Raw genomic sequence first — 18,483 nt, 5'->3', positions numbered from 1 at the left:
ATTCTAGGTATGCATGTGAGAAGTTAGAATCAGCTTTAAACAAGGAAAACGAAGCCTACAGGGATGTACTTCTGACCTCAACCACCACCTTCCAGGGTGAACTCATCCAGACCCTTCAGTGTCATCTTTAAAATGGGAATACAGTGTCCATGACCATGATCTAGACTGCTCCTATAAAACCATGGATCCTGAGAATACTGGTAGCTGCTTCTTTACAAGACTTGTGGCGTGCACAAGTAGGCCTTTAGTAAGAATTTCTGAATGCAATTATTTTCAGGGAGCGCTGATGAGGCCCAAGGGACCTAAAGTTTTGCTCTATTGAAGAGAAGACTATTAGCTTCCTCCTCTCCCCTTCTTCATTCCCCTCTCTTCTTGGAATTTGCCCTTGAAGTTGGAGGGGAAACCTGAACTAAACAAGTCTGCTTTCTCTCTCTTTTCCTGACCCAGGGCAAAATAGTCTCCAAGCATTGCTCTCCATCATTGGAGAGGCACTTTTCTCTGTGCAGAGTGCTATTGGCCCTTTACAGGGGCCAGTTCAACCGCAGGGGTCCGATTTTTAAAGATACTGAGGGAGGGAATTCTGCCGCCAGCAGATGGAGAGGAGACTCAAACCAGCTTGGTCCCTCCCAACCACCCTCCCTCGGGATTAGCTGCCCCTGGTACTGCTCAGGCGTACCCAGCCCGAGCAGTCCCTGTTCGCTCAGCTCCCGTCGTCTTTTTGGAGCGCGGACGCAGTCACAAGTCCTCAACCAGCAGAGCCGCGCTGCCTGGGGGGCATCTCCGCGTTCCCTGTCCGCGGATCTGGGACCTCCAACCCTGGACGCGCGCGAAAGCCACTTGGAACGCGTACATCTCTGTATGTTTTTATTTCACATTCTCGTTTTTTCTTTCTTCCTTGAGCGGCCCGCTGGTCACTTTCAATCTTAGTTAACCAAAAGGGGAACGCCGAAGAGGGGAAGCCCTAAAGAATGCTTTACAGACACCCCAGTCGCCTCTCCAAGGAGAGGTGTTCTCTGAGCGAGTCTCCCTGTCCCCGACGCTGGCCCCTTTAAGAAGCCAACTCAGTCTTGCTGCGGCTGCCGCTGTTTGTATCGCTAATCCCCAGGAGCCCCGTTTTTAAAAAAAAAGGGAAGAAAAAAGAAGGGGGGGGACCGGGCAGCTGTCTCTTTAAATGTGATTTCCTTCTATTGTATTTGAATCGTGATCAGGAAAAAGGAAATGAAACCAGAGACAGAGGGAAGCTGAGCGAAAATAGACCTTCCCGAGAGAGGAGGGAGCCGGGGGAGAGAGGCGCGGTCCCCTCCCCGCCCCCAGGCCGCCGCCCCCTCCCTGCCCTCGGCGGCGAGCTGCGCGCCGCGACCCGGGCTGAAGGTGCGAGGGGCGCGGGGCGGCCGGGCGGGCGCGCACCATCCCCGCGGGCGGCGCGGAGCCGGCTACAGCGCGCGAGCCGAGCCAGACCCGGCGGCGGCGGCGGCGGCGGCGGTGGTGGCGGCGGGACCGGGATGGAAGGTTAAGTCCTGAGCAGCAGCAGCAGCTGCAGCCGCCCGGGGCCAGGCTGCGCGCCCCGGTCCCCGCCTCGGCCGCGGCGCGCCGGCAGCCTGGTGATTCGCTCTCTCTCTTTGGCGTTTGAAGGGAGCGCGGTGACTGTCCTTGAGCGCGGAGGGGCGAGCTCGCCGCCAGAGCGCCGGAGCAAGAAGAGGCGCAGGAGCGGCGGCGGCGCCCGAGCACCCGAGGGGGTCCGAGCCCCGGCAGCCGGCCAGCCTCGCGCCACAAAGGGAGCGCCCCCGCCGCCTGGCACGCCACCTCCCTCCCCAATGTCCTCGGCCATCGAGAGGAAGAGCCTGGACCCATCTGAGTAAGTGCGGCGCTCCTGCCACCGAGGGTCCACGGCCTCGCGCCCCGGGGCGGCGGGGTTGGCGCGAGCGGCCGGCCAGAAGGCTCCAGGTGCGCGTCCGCGGCATGCCCTTGGTTCCCCCTGCTGTGCGCGGGGCTCCCGCATCCTCTTGGGTGACTCCGGGGACACTGGGAGAGGGGCTGGGTGGCGGGCGGCAGGAAGAGGGGTCGGCCCGGCGCCTCGGCGGGGCCCTCGCGGCTCCCTGGGACGCTCCCTAAAGCCACTTCGGGCCAGAAAGTTTGCACCGGAGCAGGCCCACGGGGAGGTCAGAGGCGCGCCGGTGCAGTCCCGAGAGCCTTCAGGACTCGATTCTGTTCCCGTCTCGCCTCTCGTTCCTTCTTGGTCCCCCTTCTCTTTGTCCGTTTGGTCTTGGAAAGGGGAACACTACAAGTGGAGCTCCCTCCGCCCCGGGTCCCCGACGGTCCACTTCCAGGTCCGCAGGTGGAGCGGTTGCCCACGGTGCCGGGGACCCGCGGGTGAGGAGGTGCGAGTTCACCTCGGAACTCACTCAGGCCTCCAGAGACTTTAGAGCAGCCGAACAACACGGGAGTTAGGCTGGATATGCGGACACGCCTCTCCCCTCGGAGCCACCGATGGGTACCTTTGAACCTCGAAAGTTAGTGCACCATTTTGGATATAGGTGAATTTTTCCGGAGAGCGGAGTCTTACGGCTTTTGTCACAACCTCAAAGGGTTTAGGGTCTGGGAACCAGAACTCTAAATGAACCGCATTTGTTTTCTGAGCCCCTGACTGGTTTGAAGTATCCCCCTCTTCCCAATCGTTACCTTCAGCCCATTGCTCAGTGTTAACAGGGGGAGAAAGGGATGTTTAAGATATCATTTTCCCGTCAGCGCAAATGCCCTTTTAAGATTCATTAGTTGTCTGGTTTTGAGAATTTTTATTCCTTTGAAGTCCCCATCTAAATCCTTTGAAGGGATTTGTTACACAGACCAAAGGAGCTGGTTAATGACTTGTCCATTTGTGCTTTTAAGAGGCATTTGTTTTGTTTTGTTTTGTTTTCCTGCTTTGAAAGAATTGTGCTTTCCTTATTGAAATACCTCCTCCTCCCAATTTCAGCCTCCTATGGTGTTTATATACCTGGGTTTTACCCTCAGTTACCAGCATAAAACCTCAGCGTGTTCTCATAAAACACAGGAAGTAACCATGATCCAGTGAGAATATAAACATCACTATTCAATCTTGAAGGTTCAGAAGCCAGATCTACAAGGAGTCAGGTTTGTTCTAATAAAAACTCAGCTTCCTTAAATTCTCAGGGAAAAAAAATAACATAATTTTTTTTTTAAAGTATTTATTTAGGAAAACTCTGGGAAGGGTGCTTTGCTCACTTTTTTTAAACAAACCTAGAATTACAACTTAGCCCTAAGTTTTCAGAGCCTGGGCAGGATGATAGTAATACAATAAGAGAGTGAATTGGATGAATTATCTTTGAAAGGTACCTTAATGCCTTTTCCATCAACAGAACTTAGTCACTAATCTTTTTATTAGAAGATAAATCTGGAGGTTTCAGCTCCCTGACGGAAGTTTGCTCTTTTCAAAGTTTGTGCTTTTTCACAAAGAGACTGGAAAATTGAAACATCTTCCTCTCATAACACAGCAGGCATCTATGGAAGGATGCTCAGTAGGGTGCTCTTCGCTATCCTTTGCTTCACTATTTGCCCAGTGAAGACAGGCTCTAATTGGAGATGGACCAGCTGGCTGAGAAATCATTGCAGCACATTTTTTCCCCACATCTTTCTTGAAAACTTGAGAAATTATCCCAGAAATCCAGGCCAAAGTGTACTGAGGTGTAATATTCAGATAGGCTCTGGGAGAATGTAAAATATTAATTAGAATCCCACAGTTATTGACTTGGAACATCCACCAAAGATAATGTGATATTATCTTTAATTATAGAAAGATAGAGCCAATATCTTATCCAGTCCTTTCCTATCTCATCTTAGGCCATCACAGACAGTAGCTTTTTGACTTAACATTTCTCCTGTGGACCACTACCCTACCAGATGCTTCAGTGTATAATACTTGGGTCAGTGTGACTGAGGTCAGTCTGATGAGCATCTCCAAATTACACCCAGCAACTTGCCTAGGCCTACGCAAATGAAACATTTAGACAGAAAGACAGCCAGAATTCACACACACACACAGATTCCCTCTGCTGTGCCATCGGTGGCCCCTACTGCCTCCCTGTGAATAACAGGAGCTGCTGCTGCTACTAAGTCGCTTCAGTCGTGTCCGACTCTGTGCGACCCCATAGACGGCAGCCCACCAGGCTCCGCCGTCCCTGGGATTCTCCAGGCAAGAATACTGGAGTGGGTTGCCATGTCCTTCTCCAGTGCATGAAAGGGAAAAGTGAAAGTGAAGTCGCTCAGTCGTGTCCGACTCTTAGCGACCCCATGGACTGTAGCCTACACCAGGCTTCTCCGTCCATGGGATTTTCCAGACAAGAGTACTGGAGTGGGGTGCCGTAACAGGAGCAGTTCATTTTAATTCCAGGCAGTTTTGCACCAGCTAAGTGCAAATTCTCTTCTTTCACAGTTGGTTGGCAGGATCTGCGTCAGGGCATCCAGTGGTGTTGAGGTTCCATGAATGTTTCTGAAAGCCTAAAGTAAGGCCACGGGCTGTGAAAAGGGAAGAGAAGCAATTCTGAGGCGATGCACAGGAAAATGCTGGGTGTTTTATTTTTCAGGAGGGAGGGTGGAAGTTCTTATACATAAACTGTGGAAACAAAGACAAGTCAGACTTCAGTGGATGTTTAAAACCCTATTTAAAGTCTTGAGTTTTTAGGAGATAATTAGTTCGGGTTTACACTTCCCTGGTCTAAAAGGAGATCATCTCACAAAGGACCCTCATAGCCTGTCTGCAAAGTGTGGGCTTGGTTTCAATATTCCTGAATATTCACAGGGAAGTGTGCACTTTACAGACAGAGTTCTCTGAAGGTGTCCGAGTGTGTTAGCAACACTGATTCCCTGAGCCTCATCCTTCCTTAAGTATAAAGGGCCTTAAATGCTGTGGGCACAGGGCAGTCAGGATGCAAGGTCACCAAGTAAGCCAGCATCAGCTGGAAATAGGAGACACAGATTTATATCCTCAAGGTACCAAGGGGGAAATTCCCTTTGGGAATTTCACAGTTGGAAGCAGGTCCATTTTTCCAAACATAATAGATTTTTGAAAAACAGATTTGTGTTTGAGTGAAGTTCAAGAGAGCATTTGTTAATTGCTACAGATCAACAGGTATTCGGTTTTTCCTATGTCCCATCTAGTGCAGGAATCATTTCTCTCACTCAATTTTTTTTTTTTTAATCTTCTTCTGGCAAGTAAAGTTATTTCTTTACGATAACCCTATATGCGAGACAGAATAAGAGACACAGATGCATAGAACAATTTTATGGACTCTGAGGGAGAAGGTGAGGGTGGGACGTTCTGGGAGAATAGCATTGAAACATGTATATTATCATATGTGAAACAGAACACCATTCCATGTTCGATGCATGAGACAAGGGCTCAGGGCCGGGGCAATGGGATGACCCAGAGGGATGGGATGGGGAGGGAGGTGGGTGGGGGGTCCAGGAAGGGGAACACATGTAAACCCATGGCTAATTCATGTCAATGTATGGCCAAAACTATTACAATATTGTAAAGTAATTAGTCCCCAACTAAAATAAATAAATTTATAAAAAAAAAAAGTAAAACAAAAGGATTCAGATTCCAGTTAAGTGAACTGGAGACACTATATGATTTTGTAATGAAAGAACACATGTCGCAGGCTCACTCTTAACAATTGCCTGGAGGAGATTTCAGTGTTTAATTGCCTTCCACACTCTCTCCTGAAAAGAACTATTGCCCCCTCCCCATTTTCTTTCCTAAATCAACTTCATGCGAATCAGTTTTGCTGCTGTAAAAGTGTTCATGTGCAAAAACATCTGTTTGATCTCCTTTATAAATATATTAAAGTGGCTTTAATTAACACCTGAGATTTTTCCTCAAGGACTCATTCCATAAGAAGGATAGGATGTGGAGTTTCTGTTAAAAATAATAATCATGAGAATTTCTATTGTATCTTGATGGTATTTTTATCTGGGAAAGAGAAAGCAACCTAAAATAATTTGGGGGCCCTTTCCTCCTCATCTCTACATTCGTGCAGTTGGAAAAGGATGGAGTCCAGGTGGTGCAGAGATTCAAAAGGGGATTTGAAGATGTTTAGCCCACTAGGTAGTCACTGTTTTGCCCATAAGCAACTCTTAGAGTCCTGGTGCCTCCTCTGGGGTTGGGCAGTGCCCTTGGCTCCAGGATATCGGGGGAGGAAAGAGATGAGGTGTGGAGGTGGAATAGGAGGGGAGGGGGGATCAAGAAGAAGAGAGACCACAGGTATGGGAGAGGGCTGGGCTGTAGGTTGGGGCAGGGGGCGTAGTACCCTTTGCCTGGGTGCCTCTTGGTGCCCTGCCCTTGCTTCTCCCAGGATCTAGAACGTAGGGGCTAGCTCTTTGCTGTGCTAAGCCAAGGCTGGCGGGGCCTCTCTGCCGTCGTCTGCCCTAGGTCTGTGCTCTCCCCTCCTTTTTCCGGTGTCACCAGACAATTGAGTGAGGTTCTCTGTGGGGCGCACCGTGACTCCTGAGCCCCTGGCTGGTCTCCCCGAGGTGAGGCCATCCCTAATGCGTGGCCTTCCTTCCAGGGAGCCGGTGGACGAGGTGCTGCAGATGCCCCCGTCCCTGCTGACATGCGGAGGCTGCCAGCAGAACATCGGAGACCGCTACTTCCTGAAGGCCATCGACCAGTACTGGCACGAGGACTGCCTCAGCTGTGACCTCTGCGGGTGCCGGCTGGGCGAGGTGGGCCGGCGCCTCTACTACAAGCTGGGCCGGAAGCTCTGCCGCCGAGACTATCTCAGGTGCGTCCTCGCCGCCCTCCTGGGGCCCTGGCTCTGTCTCCCTGGCACCTGCCTCCTGGGCCAGCAAGATCACGTTGGTCTCAGCTGCCCTGTGCAGGGGAGCAGTTGGCCTTTCTTCCTGTTGGAGAAGCATGTTCTCAGGGACATAGGCCTGTGTGGTCCAATTCTCATATTTTAAAGGCAAGAGAGTGATGAGCACAAAATTCAGAATAGTGGTTCCCTCTGGGGGTCAGACAAGGGGAGAGGGTGGGGGAGGAAGGCTCAGGGTATGCCAAGGGAACTGGGAGTTTTGAAGCTTGTAAGTTTGAGGGTGGATTACTAGCAGCTCATTTGATGCTTCAAAAATATAAGCATAGGTTTCTAAGTATTCTTTTGTAAGATCTCGATATAATGTGACGAGAAATTTAAAAAGATTAGCATGGAAACATATACACTAACGTATGTAAAATAGATAGCCAGTTGTATGACTCAGGGAACTCAATCTGGGGCTCTGAGACAACGTAGAGGGGTGGGATAGGGTGGGAGGTTGGAGGGAGGCTCAAGAGAAAGGGGACCTATGTATGCCTATGGCTGATCCATGTTGATGTATGGCAGAACCCCGCACAATATTGTAATTATTCTTCAATTAAAAATAAATTTAAAAAATTGAAAGTACATTCTCGCCCTAGCACTCCAAGCATTTTTGGTCACAGCAGGAAGGCCCTCAAGTCAGCTGTAGATTTGAGCCCCGGCACCACTGCTTTCTAGCTCTGTGACCTTGGACAAGTTACATAACCTTCCTAAGCCTCAATTTCCTCATCTGTAAAATGGGGTTATAGAATAGCGATACCTACTTCCAGGAAGGGGTGGGAATTAGATGGGGTGGTACATGTAAGGTGCCTGGCGTGGTGCATGGGTATCAAATAGATGTTAGCTGCTGTCTTCAGTAACCCTCATGACATTTATCATTAGAATCTTTCCCAACCTAATGAACAAAGTGATGGAAGAATGGAAAGGCAAAAGAGGAACTCTGGAACACCCACTGAGACAGGCACTGAAGATATCTCAGATACTCTGGGTCATACGTTTGGCTATGTGAATTTTCCGACTCTCAAACAGGTGCCTTTGCCTGGAATGTTCTAGTTTCATATGAAATTTCCAGTTTCATATTAGCTACGGCAGAGGTAACCCTATGCCCTCTGCTGTCAAATCTGCTCGAATGTGTAGCTGTCAGTTTTTTTGCCATCTTCGTGGGGTACAGGGTCTGTGGAGCATGCAGCCTTAATACTTTAGGACCACCCAACCCAGGGAAGCTTGTTTAGACTCCAGTGCCCTTGGCTGCCAGGCCAGCTCTTTCTCCCAAACCTGCCCTCAGAGCATTTTACATTAAAAAAAAAATTGCAGGCAATTCCATGAAGCAAGCTTATCTGTTTACCCAGAGACTGATAGAATAAGCTTTTTCTCCCCCCTAAATTTCCTGATTAAAGTCCTTGCAAATTTGGTGGTTCAGAGAAAAGAAGTCAAGTTTCCAAGGATCATGATTTTAATTTTGACCATTTATTATTATTATTATTATTAAGGAATAAGAAAATAGAACTGGGATAAATAGAGACCTGATTCTGCTCGCTACTAGTTTGCCAAGTCAGTGCGGAAAAGCAGACGGGTAAATGATTCCCACTGGGCCCCCTGACGACATCCCTGTCAAATCATTTGAATCTTATTAAATGAAGTACAGATAGAGTAAGGTCAAAAGAGCCAAGGTTTCTCCCTATCTCTGACGTTTTATATAACATTCAAGAAGAAAACCCTGTGCTGCCTGGGCTTGTTAATCTCTTGCATTTTTAAAAAGGAGAGAAAAAAAAAATAGTCTAGGAGAACCCAATGTTAATTAACTTGTGTCTTGGTGACATGAAATAATTCTCCCTGCTACATTCCTAGGCAACATGTTAATTAACTCTGTTAGTGCAGGCGTTTCCAGCCATCCTTTCATATTTATATTATTGTTATTAAAATGGGCAGGTGGAAGCTTCAGACATGACACCTCTTGACAGAGGAGAAAAATCGTTTCTTGCTGCAGGCATGGCCCTTCAGCCATGGACTTGTTTGCTTGCATTCTTAACATAGCTGACTGTGCCTTTGCGAAAGATGAGTTGGAGGAGTGATGAAATGTGTCCTGGGATGGCGTTCAGTCCTTACCCCCGACCCCCCCCTCCTCCCACCCTCACCCCAGGAGAACTCCTCCCCAGGGTTTCCAGTTGCTGCCTGGCCTGTTAAAGCCTTTTTCAGATATTTAGCCTCACATAATCAGGAGATTCCCATGCAGAACCTAAATAAACTCTTAGTCACTAAGTTGTGTCCAACTCTTTGCGACCCCATAGACTGCTGTCCACCAGTCTGCTCTGTCCATGGAATTCTCCAGGCAAGAATACTGGAGAGGGTAGCCATCCCCCTCTCCAGGGGATCTTCCTGACCCAGGGATCGAACCCACATCTCCTGCATTACAGGCAGATTCTTTACCATCTGAGCCACCAGGGAAGACTGAACCTAAATAAACCCTGTGCTATTTATGTTGTTTTCCTGGGAATTTAACAGTAGCTGTTAATGTCAGTACCCAGTCCAGCTCCCCTCAGATACCTTTTAACGAATTTTGTGCTCAGTGCACCCCCTACCCGCTATTGTTTTACCTTCGACAGCTGCTACTAAGTTGCTTCAGTCGTGTCTGACTCTGTGCGACCCCATAGACGGCAGCCCACCAGGCTCCGCCATCCCTGGGGTTCCCAGGCAAGAACACTGGAGTGTGTTGCCATTTCCTTCTCCAACGCATGAAAGTGAAAAGTGAAAGTGAAGATGCTCAGTCGTGTCCGACTCTTCGTGACCCCATGGACTGCAGCCTACCAGGTTCCTCCATCCATGGGATTTTCCAGGCAGGAGTACTGGAGTGGGGTGCTATTGCCAGAAGCCTGCCCTGTACTCCCACCCACCCACCCAATGCCCAGTGGCTGGCACTGCCAGAGACCAAAGTCCAGTAATCTTGCCTGGAGCCAAGGCCACTTGGAGACATAACGTACACCCTAGAGTCCCCGTGCATTCAGGCCAAAGCTCCCCTCTGAGGAACTTGGCCCAAGACTGCATCTTGGCCTGCCTTCCATCTTCTGTCTGGTTTCCCTTGCCACTGTACCTGTTTTCCCTGATGACACATCCTTAATAAATCCTGACCTCAGGGTCAGTTTCTGGGATAGCCAGCCTAACTTACCAATTCTTGGTGCCAGAGGTGAACATGCAAGTTAGATGTCAAGTTCTAGCTTATTTTCACTTAGTGAAGTCTCAGCAAACCAGAGCTGGAAGGGGCTGTAGAGGCCTTCCTTCCCTTCCAGTTCTCTTGTCTTATAGCTTAAGACATGGAAGCCAAGGCAGAGGATGTCCCTGGCTCCAGGAAAACTGGCTGGTTGGAGGTGATGTTGGGATCTGAAGGTGTCTCCCAGATATTGTCCTTCATGCTTCCCGTCATTAATTGTCTGATGTGTGTTGTGATTTACCCCCTGATTTCCCTTTAATAAATGCTCCTCTTCTGTAAGGGCCACACACCCCAGGCAGTTAGCTGCTTTCCACACATGCTGTTTTGTGAGTTGTTTATTCTCACTCAGGCCCAAACTCCTCTTACTGAACAATCAGAAAATCAGAACTGTCTTTCCACCCCATGACCTCCAAGGTGGCAGTTCCCAACAGCTCCACCATCTGCTGTCTTGGCCTGAAGTGTTCTTCCCCCAGTAATGAGTTTGCTCCCAGGTAGGGCCTTGAAAACACTCGGAGTTCTTTGCATGGAGAGCGGGATTTGGAGGGACACTAGCCAGCCTGGCTGTAACCTCGAGCTCTCTACCCACAGATGGAGTCTTCCTGGTTCCATTCATTCTGCTCTAAATTTGTCAACTGCTCTCATCGCCCCTACATCCTCTCAGAACCTACCAGTTGATTCTCTGCTACGCTGAAGTTCATAAGAACTTCCGAGAAGAACAGGCATTTACCTAAAACTGCCCTGAAGGTTTCCTATGGAAAAGACATGCTGACGTGCCATGTAATCAGGCAGCAAGACTGGCCCCTTTGGGATACCCCCAAGATGTGTTAAAACCCAGCGCTTTGACTTGCTGCGTTCCATCCTCCAACAGCCGGGTGAGGTTGATGCTGTGATGACTATCATTCCACAAGCTCACAGTCGTCAGAGGTCTCAGCAGGTCACAGTCATCACAGGTCCCTGCCTGAATCTGAGTCTTCTGATTCCAGCACTTGTGTTATCCAACTCCTGCAGGCTGATTCTCAAATTTCAGCCTGCAAATACAGCTGGTCCCAGGACCACACTTTGAGAACCACTGCACTAGGCTTCAGCCCTCCTCGGTGGCACTAGTGGTAAAGAACCCACCTGCAGGAGATGTAAGAGACGTGGGTTTGATGGGTGGGTTGGGAAGATCCCCTGGAGGAGGGCACGGCAACCCACTCCAGTATTCTTGCCTGGAGAATCTCATGGACAGAGGAGCCTAGAGGGCTACAGTCCATAGGGTCGCACAGAGTTGAACAGGACTGAAGCAACTTGGCAGCACTAGGCTCCACCATAGTGCATCTCCTGCTTTGACAACCGCATATTGCTTAAAATAAATGACCGGTCAACTGAGACTTAGGAGGGTCTTGATTTTGATGACAGAAGAGAAGTTTTTCAGGGACTTATGCCATTGGGCCAGCGAGGATCTTGAATTAGGATCTTCCATTCTATATGGAGAGATATTGCTTGTCCCCCAGGTGGCTGAGGGACTGTTCACTGTTGAACTCCCTCTGTCTCCCAGAAACTGGGGTCCTATAGAGCCATTGTGTGCAATGGCCTATGTGGCTCTGAAGAAGTTAATGACCAATCCTCCCTATGGGTGGAATTAGAGCCGTTGATGTGATAGGGTGTGGGAGGGAGCCTCAGAAAGGTGCCCATTTCATTGCATTCCTCTCAAGAAGGCCCCTGGGGTTTACTCCTGCTCCTCTTCCAAAATAAAAGTTCCCTTGGGAGGAGACACATAATCCATGCCTAACCTTTTTTTTTAATTGGAGGAAAATTACTTTACAATGTTGTGTTGGTTTCTGCCATACAACATGAGTAAGTCATAATTATATATGTAAAACTATATATAATATATATCCTTTCCCCTGCTTTACCCTCTAGGTTGTTGCAGAGCACCAGGCTGGGCTCCCTGTCTTATATAGCAGCTTCCCCTTAGCTATCTCTTTTGCCCATGGTAGTGTATGTAGGTCAATGCTACTTTCTCAGTTCATCCCACCCTCTCCTTCCTCTGCTGTGTCTACAAGTCTATTCTCTACATCTGTGTCTCCATTCCTTCCCTGTAAACAGGTTCATCAGTACTATTTTTCTAGATTCCATATATACATGTTAATATATGATATTTGGTTTTCCCTTTCTGATTTACTTCACTGTGTATAACAGGCTCTAGCTTTGTCCACCTCACCACAACTGACTCAAATTCATTCCTTTTTATGGCTGAGTAATATTCCGGGGTGTGTGTGTGTGTGTGTGTGTGTGTGTGTGTGTGTGTGTATGGCACAACTTCTCTATCCATTCATCTGTCAATGGACATCTAGGTTGCTTCCAATTCCTGGCCATTGTAAATAGTGCTGCCATGAACAACGGGGTACATGTGTCTTTTTGAATTGTGCTTTTCTCAGGGTATATACCCAGTAGGGGGGCTTGCTGGGTCATATGGTAGTTTTATTCCTAGTTTTTTAAGGTGTCTCCACACTCTTCTCCATCGTGGCCATATCAGTTTACACACAGCTAAACTCTTAAATCACTTCAGTTGAGAGTCTTTTCACAGAGGCAGGTCCTGGGGCATCCTAGAAGCAGGGAGAAAGCTCAGAAGAGGAACAAGCTATGCCAAACACAAATGCCCCAGGCATGGTGTCATGTCAGAGGACCGTCTTCCTTCTAGGAAAGACTGTGAATTAGTCATAGTCAGTTGTGGTGAGCTGGATGAATTAGTGGGCCGTCTGTCTGGACCCAACTCTTCTTTGCTTCACGACATCTTGGAAATCCAGCCTACATCATGGAAACCATCCTCAGGCTCTTTCTTCCAGTCTTATCTCTGCCCCTGCCTTTTTAGCTTCTCTTTCTTTCTTCCCCCCAGGCTTTTCGGCCAAGATGGTCTCTGTGCATCCTGTGACAAGCGGATTCGTGCCTATGAGATGACGATGCGGGTGAAGGACAAAGTGTATCACCTGGAATGTTTCAAGTGTGCCGCCTGTCAGAAGCATTTCTGTGTGGGTGACAGATACCTCCTCATCAACTCCGACATAGTGTGTGAACAGGACATCTATGAGTGGACTAAGATCAATGGGATGATATAGGCCAGGGGCCCCAGCATCTCGGGGAGGAGATTCACTGAAAAGTCACTGTCTCCGTGGGGTCTTACGCTCTTGGGCATTCTGGGGATTTGAGGGTGGGCTGAGGCATTTCTTAGGGGATGGTAGACCCTAACTGGGCACCAAGTACCAAGACATAGCATCCAAGTGACATAATGCAAGGGGCAAAACTTAAATGTCACAAAATGACTGGCCTTGAGGGAGAACTTAGGGACAGTGGCCACAGCCTATGGGTAATAACTGACATGATAAGCCAAGGAGAGAGTTCTGGGGGGCTGCTGTGCCATCATAATGGGACTTCCATCTACAGATGGGGACATGTTCTGCCCAGACTTGTTATGTCTTTGACCCTTGAAAACTAGAGATGTGCAATTGATTTATTTTCTTCCGGGTTTTTATGACAACCCTGTTCCAGCCCCTCTCCTCCACATGAGGGAAGGCCAGAGATAAAGAGTGGCCATCCTTTTCTTCTTGGCCACCTTACCAAGGCCTTAAGCTTTGGACCCAAGGGACACTGCATGGAGACAACATTTTAGTTGAGAATGAAAACTGCAACTTTTAACCAAACAATTATTTAAAGCAATGCTGATGAATCACTGTTTTTAGACACCTTAGTTTTGAAGTGAGGAGTTCCACAGATTGTTTCTATACGAATGTAAATCTAAAAACAAAAAGTTGTTCAACTATTTTATTATCTTAGATTATATCAAAGTATTTGTTGTGTGTAGTTTAAAAAAAAAACTGCGGAAAATAAAAATGACTGACTAAAATGCAGTGTTGTGTATTTGGCAATGACTTACAATTTGGGATGGCAGAAAAATGACTTTTTATATTAAAAGGGAGAAGTAAATAAGCAATTTACCTTCAGGTCAAATAAAACTTGGGTTTATGTGTGGAGTTTATAGGAGGCAGGCACATTTCTATATTACTAGCAATTAGTATGTAACAGGTCATCATGTAGCTCAGAGGGACGTAGAATAATTAGATTGTTATTGTAAAACAAGCATTTCTCTTCAGCATTGTACGGAGCGAATGGAAGGCAAGATCTTTGCCTTTGGGAAACCTGTAACCTAGAAAGGACACAAATACATAAAACAGATTCCCTTTGGGGGAGAAGGTAATTACCTAGTTTGAAATGTGGCAAAGATGCTGAGCTTGACACTTCGATTTTCCAAGACGTGTGTCTCAGGGTGTTTTATGACAAGTGGTTAAGAGAACCTTACTTTGAGGATTTAAAGCAGCCACCTTGTCTGTGTTTGCCTTTCACCGCATTCAGGCCGCCATGACCTGACTCCGAGCGCCACCTGCTGGTCATCACCTCTCAGGTCTCTAGTTCAAGAATGTCCCAATGACAGACCAACAGAGGTGTATTTCAATTGTTACGTAAAAATACTGGCAAGTACCAAGAAGTCTTAATGTGTTTAATTATCAAGACATCAGAAACATGCATCTAGTACTACAGTTAATTAGCCGTGATATTCCTTTTAAAACTTTTAACATTAAGGTTTGCTTGAGTTTTTTTTTTTTTTTTTCTTCTGGAGAAATAAGTGATGGCTCCCTTGGTCTGTAAAATACTAAAAGCGGTTGGGAAATTTGACTGCTGAGGGTGGCCTATTTAAATCAAATCTAGTTATACTGAGTTCCACCTCAGGTGGTGGAAGGGACTGCCAGTGAGGGGATGTTTGTTCTAAATCAACAGAGGGAAGTGGTTCTCCGATTGTGATCCCTAAACCAGCAATATCAGCGTCACTTGAGAACTTATTAAAAGTGAAGATTCATGGGCTCCATCCCAGACAGAGTGTGTTGGAAACGCTGGGGATGGGATTCAACAATCTTTGTTTTAACAAGCCCTAAAAATGCTTCTGACTCATGCTCAAGCTTGAGAATGTTCTTCAACATCTCCCAGTTTGGTAGAGCATCTGCTCTAAATTGTTAATAGCTAATATTTGACACAATGGTTAATCCCTGAGGAACCTTTCCACATGTAGACTTGACTATAGAATCTCTGAGGGACAGAGGAAGGGTGCAAGGGAGGTACAAGATGGGCCTGGAACATCTTATTACACTAGAAAATAAGGGAGTGCTTTAAAAAATGCAGGCATGTCACAAGGACAAAGAAGCCAGCTTGAAGGGGCTATCAGTGGCCAAATCTGGGGCAATTTGACTACGAAAATCATGAAGGACAGTAACGAGTTATAAAGTGTTGGGGAAAAAATAAGAATCTGTGGGTTCATACCAATAATAAATAAATGGAGAGAAGAAAGGGCTATCGTTTACTGCAGAATCTTGAATGCAGACTGGTAAATGTGAAGAGAGTGTGGGAGCTGGAAAATCATCCTTCTGAAACTATCATACTGAAATGACAGAATCAAGCAAGAAGCATCAATAGCTGCTAAATTTCAACAAAGAGCAGGGTACTTGGATGGTCTTACAGTGTCTTCCCACGGATTGTTATTCATTGCAAGGGGGAAATCCATAATTACTCAGATGAGAAATTGGACAGCACCTTGACCAGGTAATCAGTGAGGGACGGTCGGACCATGTATGTCTCCAGATGTGATCCTCTGTGGGGGACACATCATCTCTGTTTTAGCATTCTGCCTGAGAATACAGAGCTTGGCTCTAAGTATGAGGCAAATTACCAGGCAAACTCAAAATGATGAATATTGTATTTCCAAAAAGAGGAGATGAAATGTTTGTGTCATAAAAAATAAAGAAAGGCTGGGGAATGTTTCAGATTCAAGAAGGCTAAAGAGATCTGATGACTAAATCTAATACCTGGCCCTTTTCTTTCCCTCCAGTACTGGAGAGGCGAAAAGTTAAAGAGGACATCATAGGGGCAGTTGGTAATATTGAAATATGAATAGGTAGATTAGTTCAAACTAATGAACAAATGTTAAATTTATTGAGGTTGACAACCGTGGTTACAAAACAGACTATCCCTATTATTAGGTAGTACATAGGTAAATACTTAGGTAAATACTTAGGACTAAAGGGTCATGACATATGGAACTTATTCTCAAATAAAAGAAATTCACATGTGCTGTGCTGTGTGTGTGTGTGTGTAGAGAGAGGTTGGAGAAGGAGGAATAAATGGCAAAGCAAATGAGTAAAAAAATGTTAAAGGCCGGGGGCCTCCCTGGTAGTCCAGTGGTTAAGACTCCACACTTCCACTGCAGAAGTTGTGAGTTCCATCCCTGGTCGGGAAATTCCCAGCCTGCTGTGAGGTGCAGCCAAAAAATAGTTAACAAACGAATCTAGGTAAAGGAAGCAACAGTTAGAACTGGACATGGAACAAAAGACTGGTTCCAAATAGGAAAAGGAGTACGTCAAGACTGTATATTATCACCCTGCTTATTTAACTTATATGCAGAGTACATCATGAGACACGCTGGGCTGGAGGAAGCACAAGCTGGAATCAAGATTGCCAAGAGAAATGTCAATAACCTCAGATATGCAGATGATACCACCCTTATGGCAGAAAGCAAAGAACTAAAGAGCCTCTTGAAGAAACTGAAAGAGAAGAGTGAAAAAGTTGGCTTAAAGCTCAACATTCAGAAAACGAAGATTATGGCATCTGGTCCCATCACTTCATGGCAAATAGATGGAGAAACTGTGGAAACAGTGGCAGACTTCATTTTTGGGGGCTCCAAAATCACTGCAGATGGTGATTGCAGTCATGAAATTAAAAGACACTTACTCCTTGGAAGGAAAGTTATAACCAACCTAGACAGCATATTAAAGAACAGAGACATTACTTTGCCAACAAAGGTCCATCTAGTCAAGGCTATGGTTTTTCCAGGGGTCATGTATGGATGTGAGAGTTGGACTATAAAGAAAGCTGAGCGCCAAAGAATTGATGCTTTTGAACTGTGGTGTTGGAGAAGACTCTTGAGAGTCCCTTGGACTGCAAGGAGATCCAGCCAGTCCATCCTAAAGGAGATCAGTCCTGGGTGTTCATTGGAAGGACTGATGTTGAAGCTGAAGCTCCAATACTTTGGCCACCTGATGCAAAGAGCTGACTCGTTTCAAAAGACCCTGATGCTGGGAAAGATTGAGGGCAGGAGGAGAAGGGGATGACAGAGGATGAGATGGTTGGATGGCATCACCAACTCAATGGACATGGGTTTGGGTGGACTCCGGGAGTTGGTGATGGACAGGGAGGCCTGGCGTGCCGCAGTTCATGGGGTCGCAAAGAGTCAGACATGACTGAGCAACTGAACTGAGCTGTAAGGATATATAGGTGCATGATTTTTATTCTAACATCTTTTCTTTAAATTTGATACTTTAACAAGTAAAAAGTTTTTTAAAAGTTCAGAAATCTTGACTTTTTCTTGTTTCGGATTTTTGATTTAATTAGGAGAACAGGAGAGATGATAGAGTGAAAATAGTTTAGTTTAGAAGTCAGTGATATTCTACTATTCATTTGTCACAATTTTAATACACTTTTGGCCTCAGAAGTGAAGGTTATGTGTCCCAAGCCAGCAATTCCTTCCAAATATAGATAATATAAATGATGTGTTTAGGAGGATTCACTTAGTGCCCGTTTCTGGAGCAGGTGATTTCTCAACCTTATAAAATGAGCTTGCTGCAAATTCTACATTTCCTTTGAAATCAGGATCAAGATGTAATCATCTGAAATGTGTTTTAGGACCAGGAATCTAAGCTATAATGATTTGTGCGAAGATGTAAGAATTGAGTTGAAAGAAGTTTCAAAGCACTAAAGTGACTTTCGTTCTCTCTCAGGGGCTGTGTGTTAATTCTCCCAGAAAAACATCGTTTCTCTGAGTTAACAGAATCTTTGAAGTTAAATCAAGTCCATTTCCATTGTCACATTGTGAAGCTTTTGAACCAGACTCACTGAATTATCCTATTCGATGGCCACCTTGAAGATAGCTTTGCGGTGATCCTAAGAAAACCCACAGCTGCAGCTTCTGTGCGTCACTGCCTTTCCGCCTCACCTGGTTCATTTTCATTACTTAATGAGAAGCTCAAGGCAAATGCCACTTAGATAAATAGTAGGTAAAATAGAAGTCAATGTGATGTGCAGAGAAGGCAATGGCACCCAACTCCAGTACTCTTGCCTGGAAAATCCCATGGACAGAGGAGCCTGGTGGGCTGCAGTACATGGGGTCTCGAAGAGTTGGGCACGACTGAGCGACTTCACTTTCACTTTTCACTTTGATGCATTGGAGAAGGAAATGGCAACCCACTCCAGTGTTCTTGTCTGGAGAATCCCAGGGACGGCGGAGCCTGGTGGGCTGCCGTCTATGGGGTCACACAAAGTCGGACACGACTG

At 46.7% G+C, this 18,483-nt stretch overlaps 1 protein-coding gene across 2 annotated transcripts; it reads left to right on the top strand.

Moving 5' to 3' along the window:
* Positions 1–1,226: 1,226 nt before the first annotated feature.
* On the top strand, positions 1,227–13,954 carry LMO2 (LIM domain only 2). 2 transcript variants are annotated; one of them, XM_081541656.1, is made up of 4 exons: positions 1,227–1,371; positions 1,633–1,855; positions 6,582–6,797; positions 12,950–13,954. In XM_081541656.1, exons 2-4 carry the CDS (start codon positions 1,815–1,817, stop codon positions 13,167–13,169), a joined length of 477 nt encoding a protein of 158 aa, XP_081397782.1. In that variant the 5' UTR covers positions 1,227–1,371; positions 1,633–1,814; the 3' UTR covers positions 13,170–13,954. The 2 variants fall into 2 exon arrangements, with proteins under 2 accessions (XP_081397782.1, XP_081397781.1); XM_081541655.1 differs by having other exon boundaries at positions 1,353–1,509.
* The last annotated feature ends 4,529 nt before the right edge of the window (positions 13,955–18,483 follow it).

Source organism: Giraffa tippelskirchi, chromosome 11 (genome assembly GCF_054371585.1).
Source record: "Giraffa tippelskirchi isolate mGirTip1 chromosome 11, T2T-mGirTip1v1.2.pri, whole genome shotgun sequence".
In the NCBI taxonomy this organism is placed as follows: Eukaryota; Metazoa; Chordata; class Mammalia; order Artiodactyla; family Giraffidae; genus Giraffa; species Giraffa tippelskirchi.
Note: the sequence above shows the minus strand (reverse complement) of the source record. Positions and strands in the feature narration are given on the sequence as shown.

Bases quoted from the DNA above. Each gene is read 5' to 3' on its own strand.
- LMO2 (XM_081541655.1), top strand. The intron at 1,856-6,581 runs GTAAGTGCGGCG...CCTTCCTTCCAG, and splicing joins AAGAGCCTGGACCCATCTGA to GGAGCCGGTGGACGAGGTGC. The intron at 6,798-12,949 runs GTGCGTCCTCGC...TCTTCCCCCCAG, and splicing joins TGCCGCCGAGACTATCTCAG to GCTTTTCGGCCAAGATGGTC.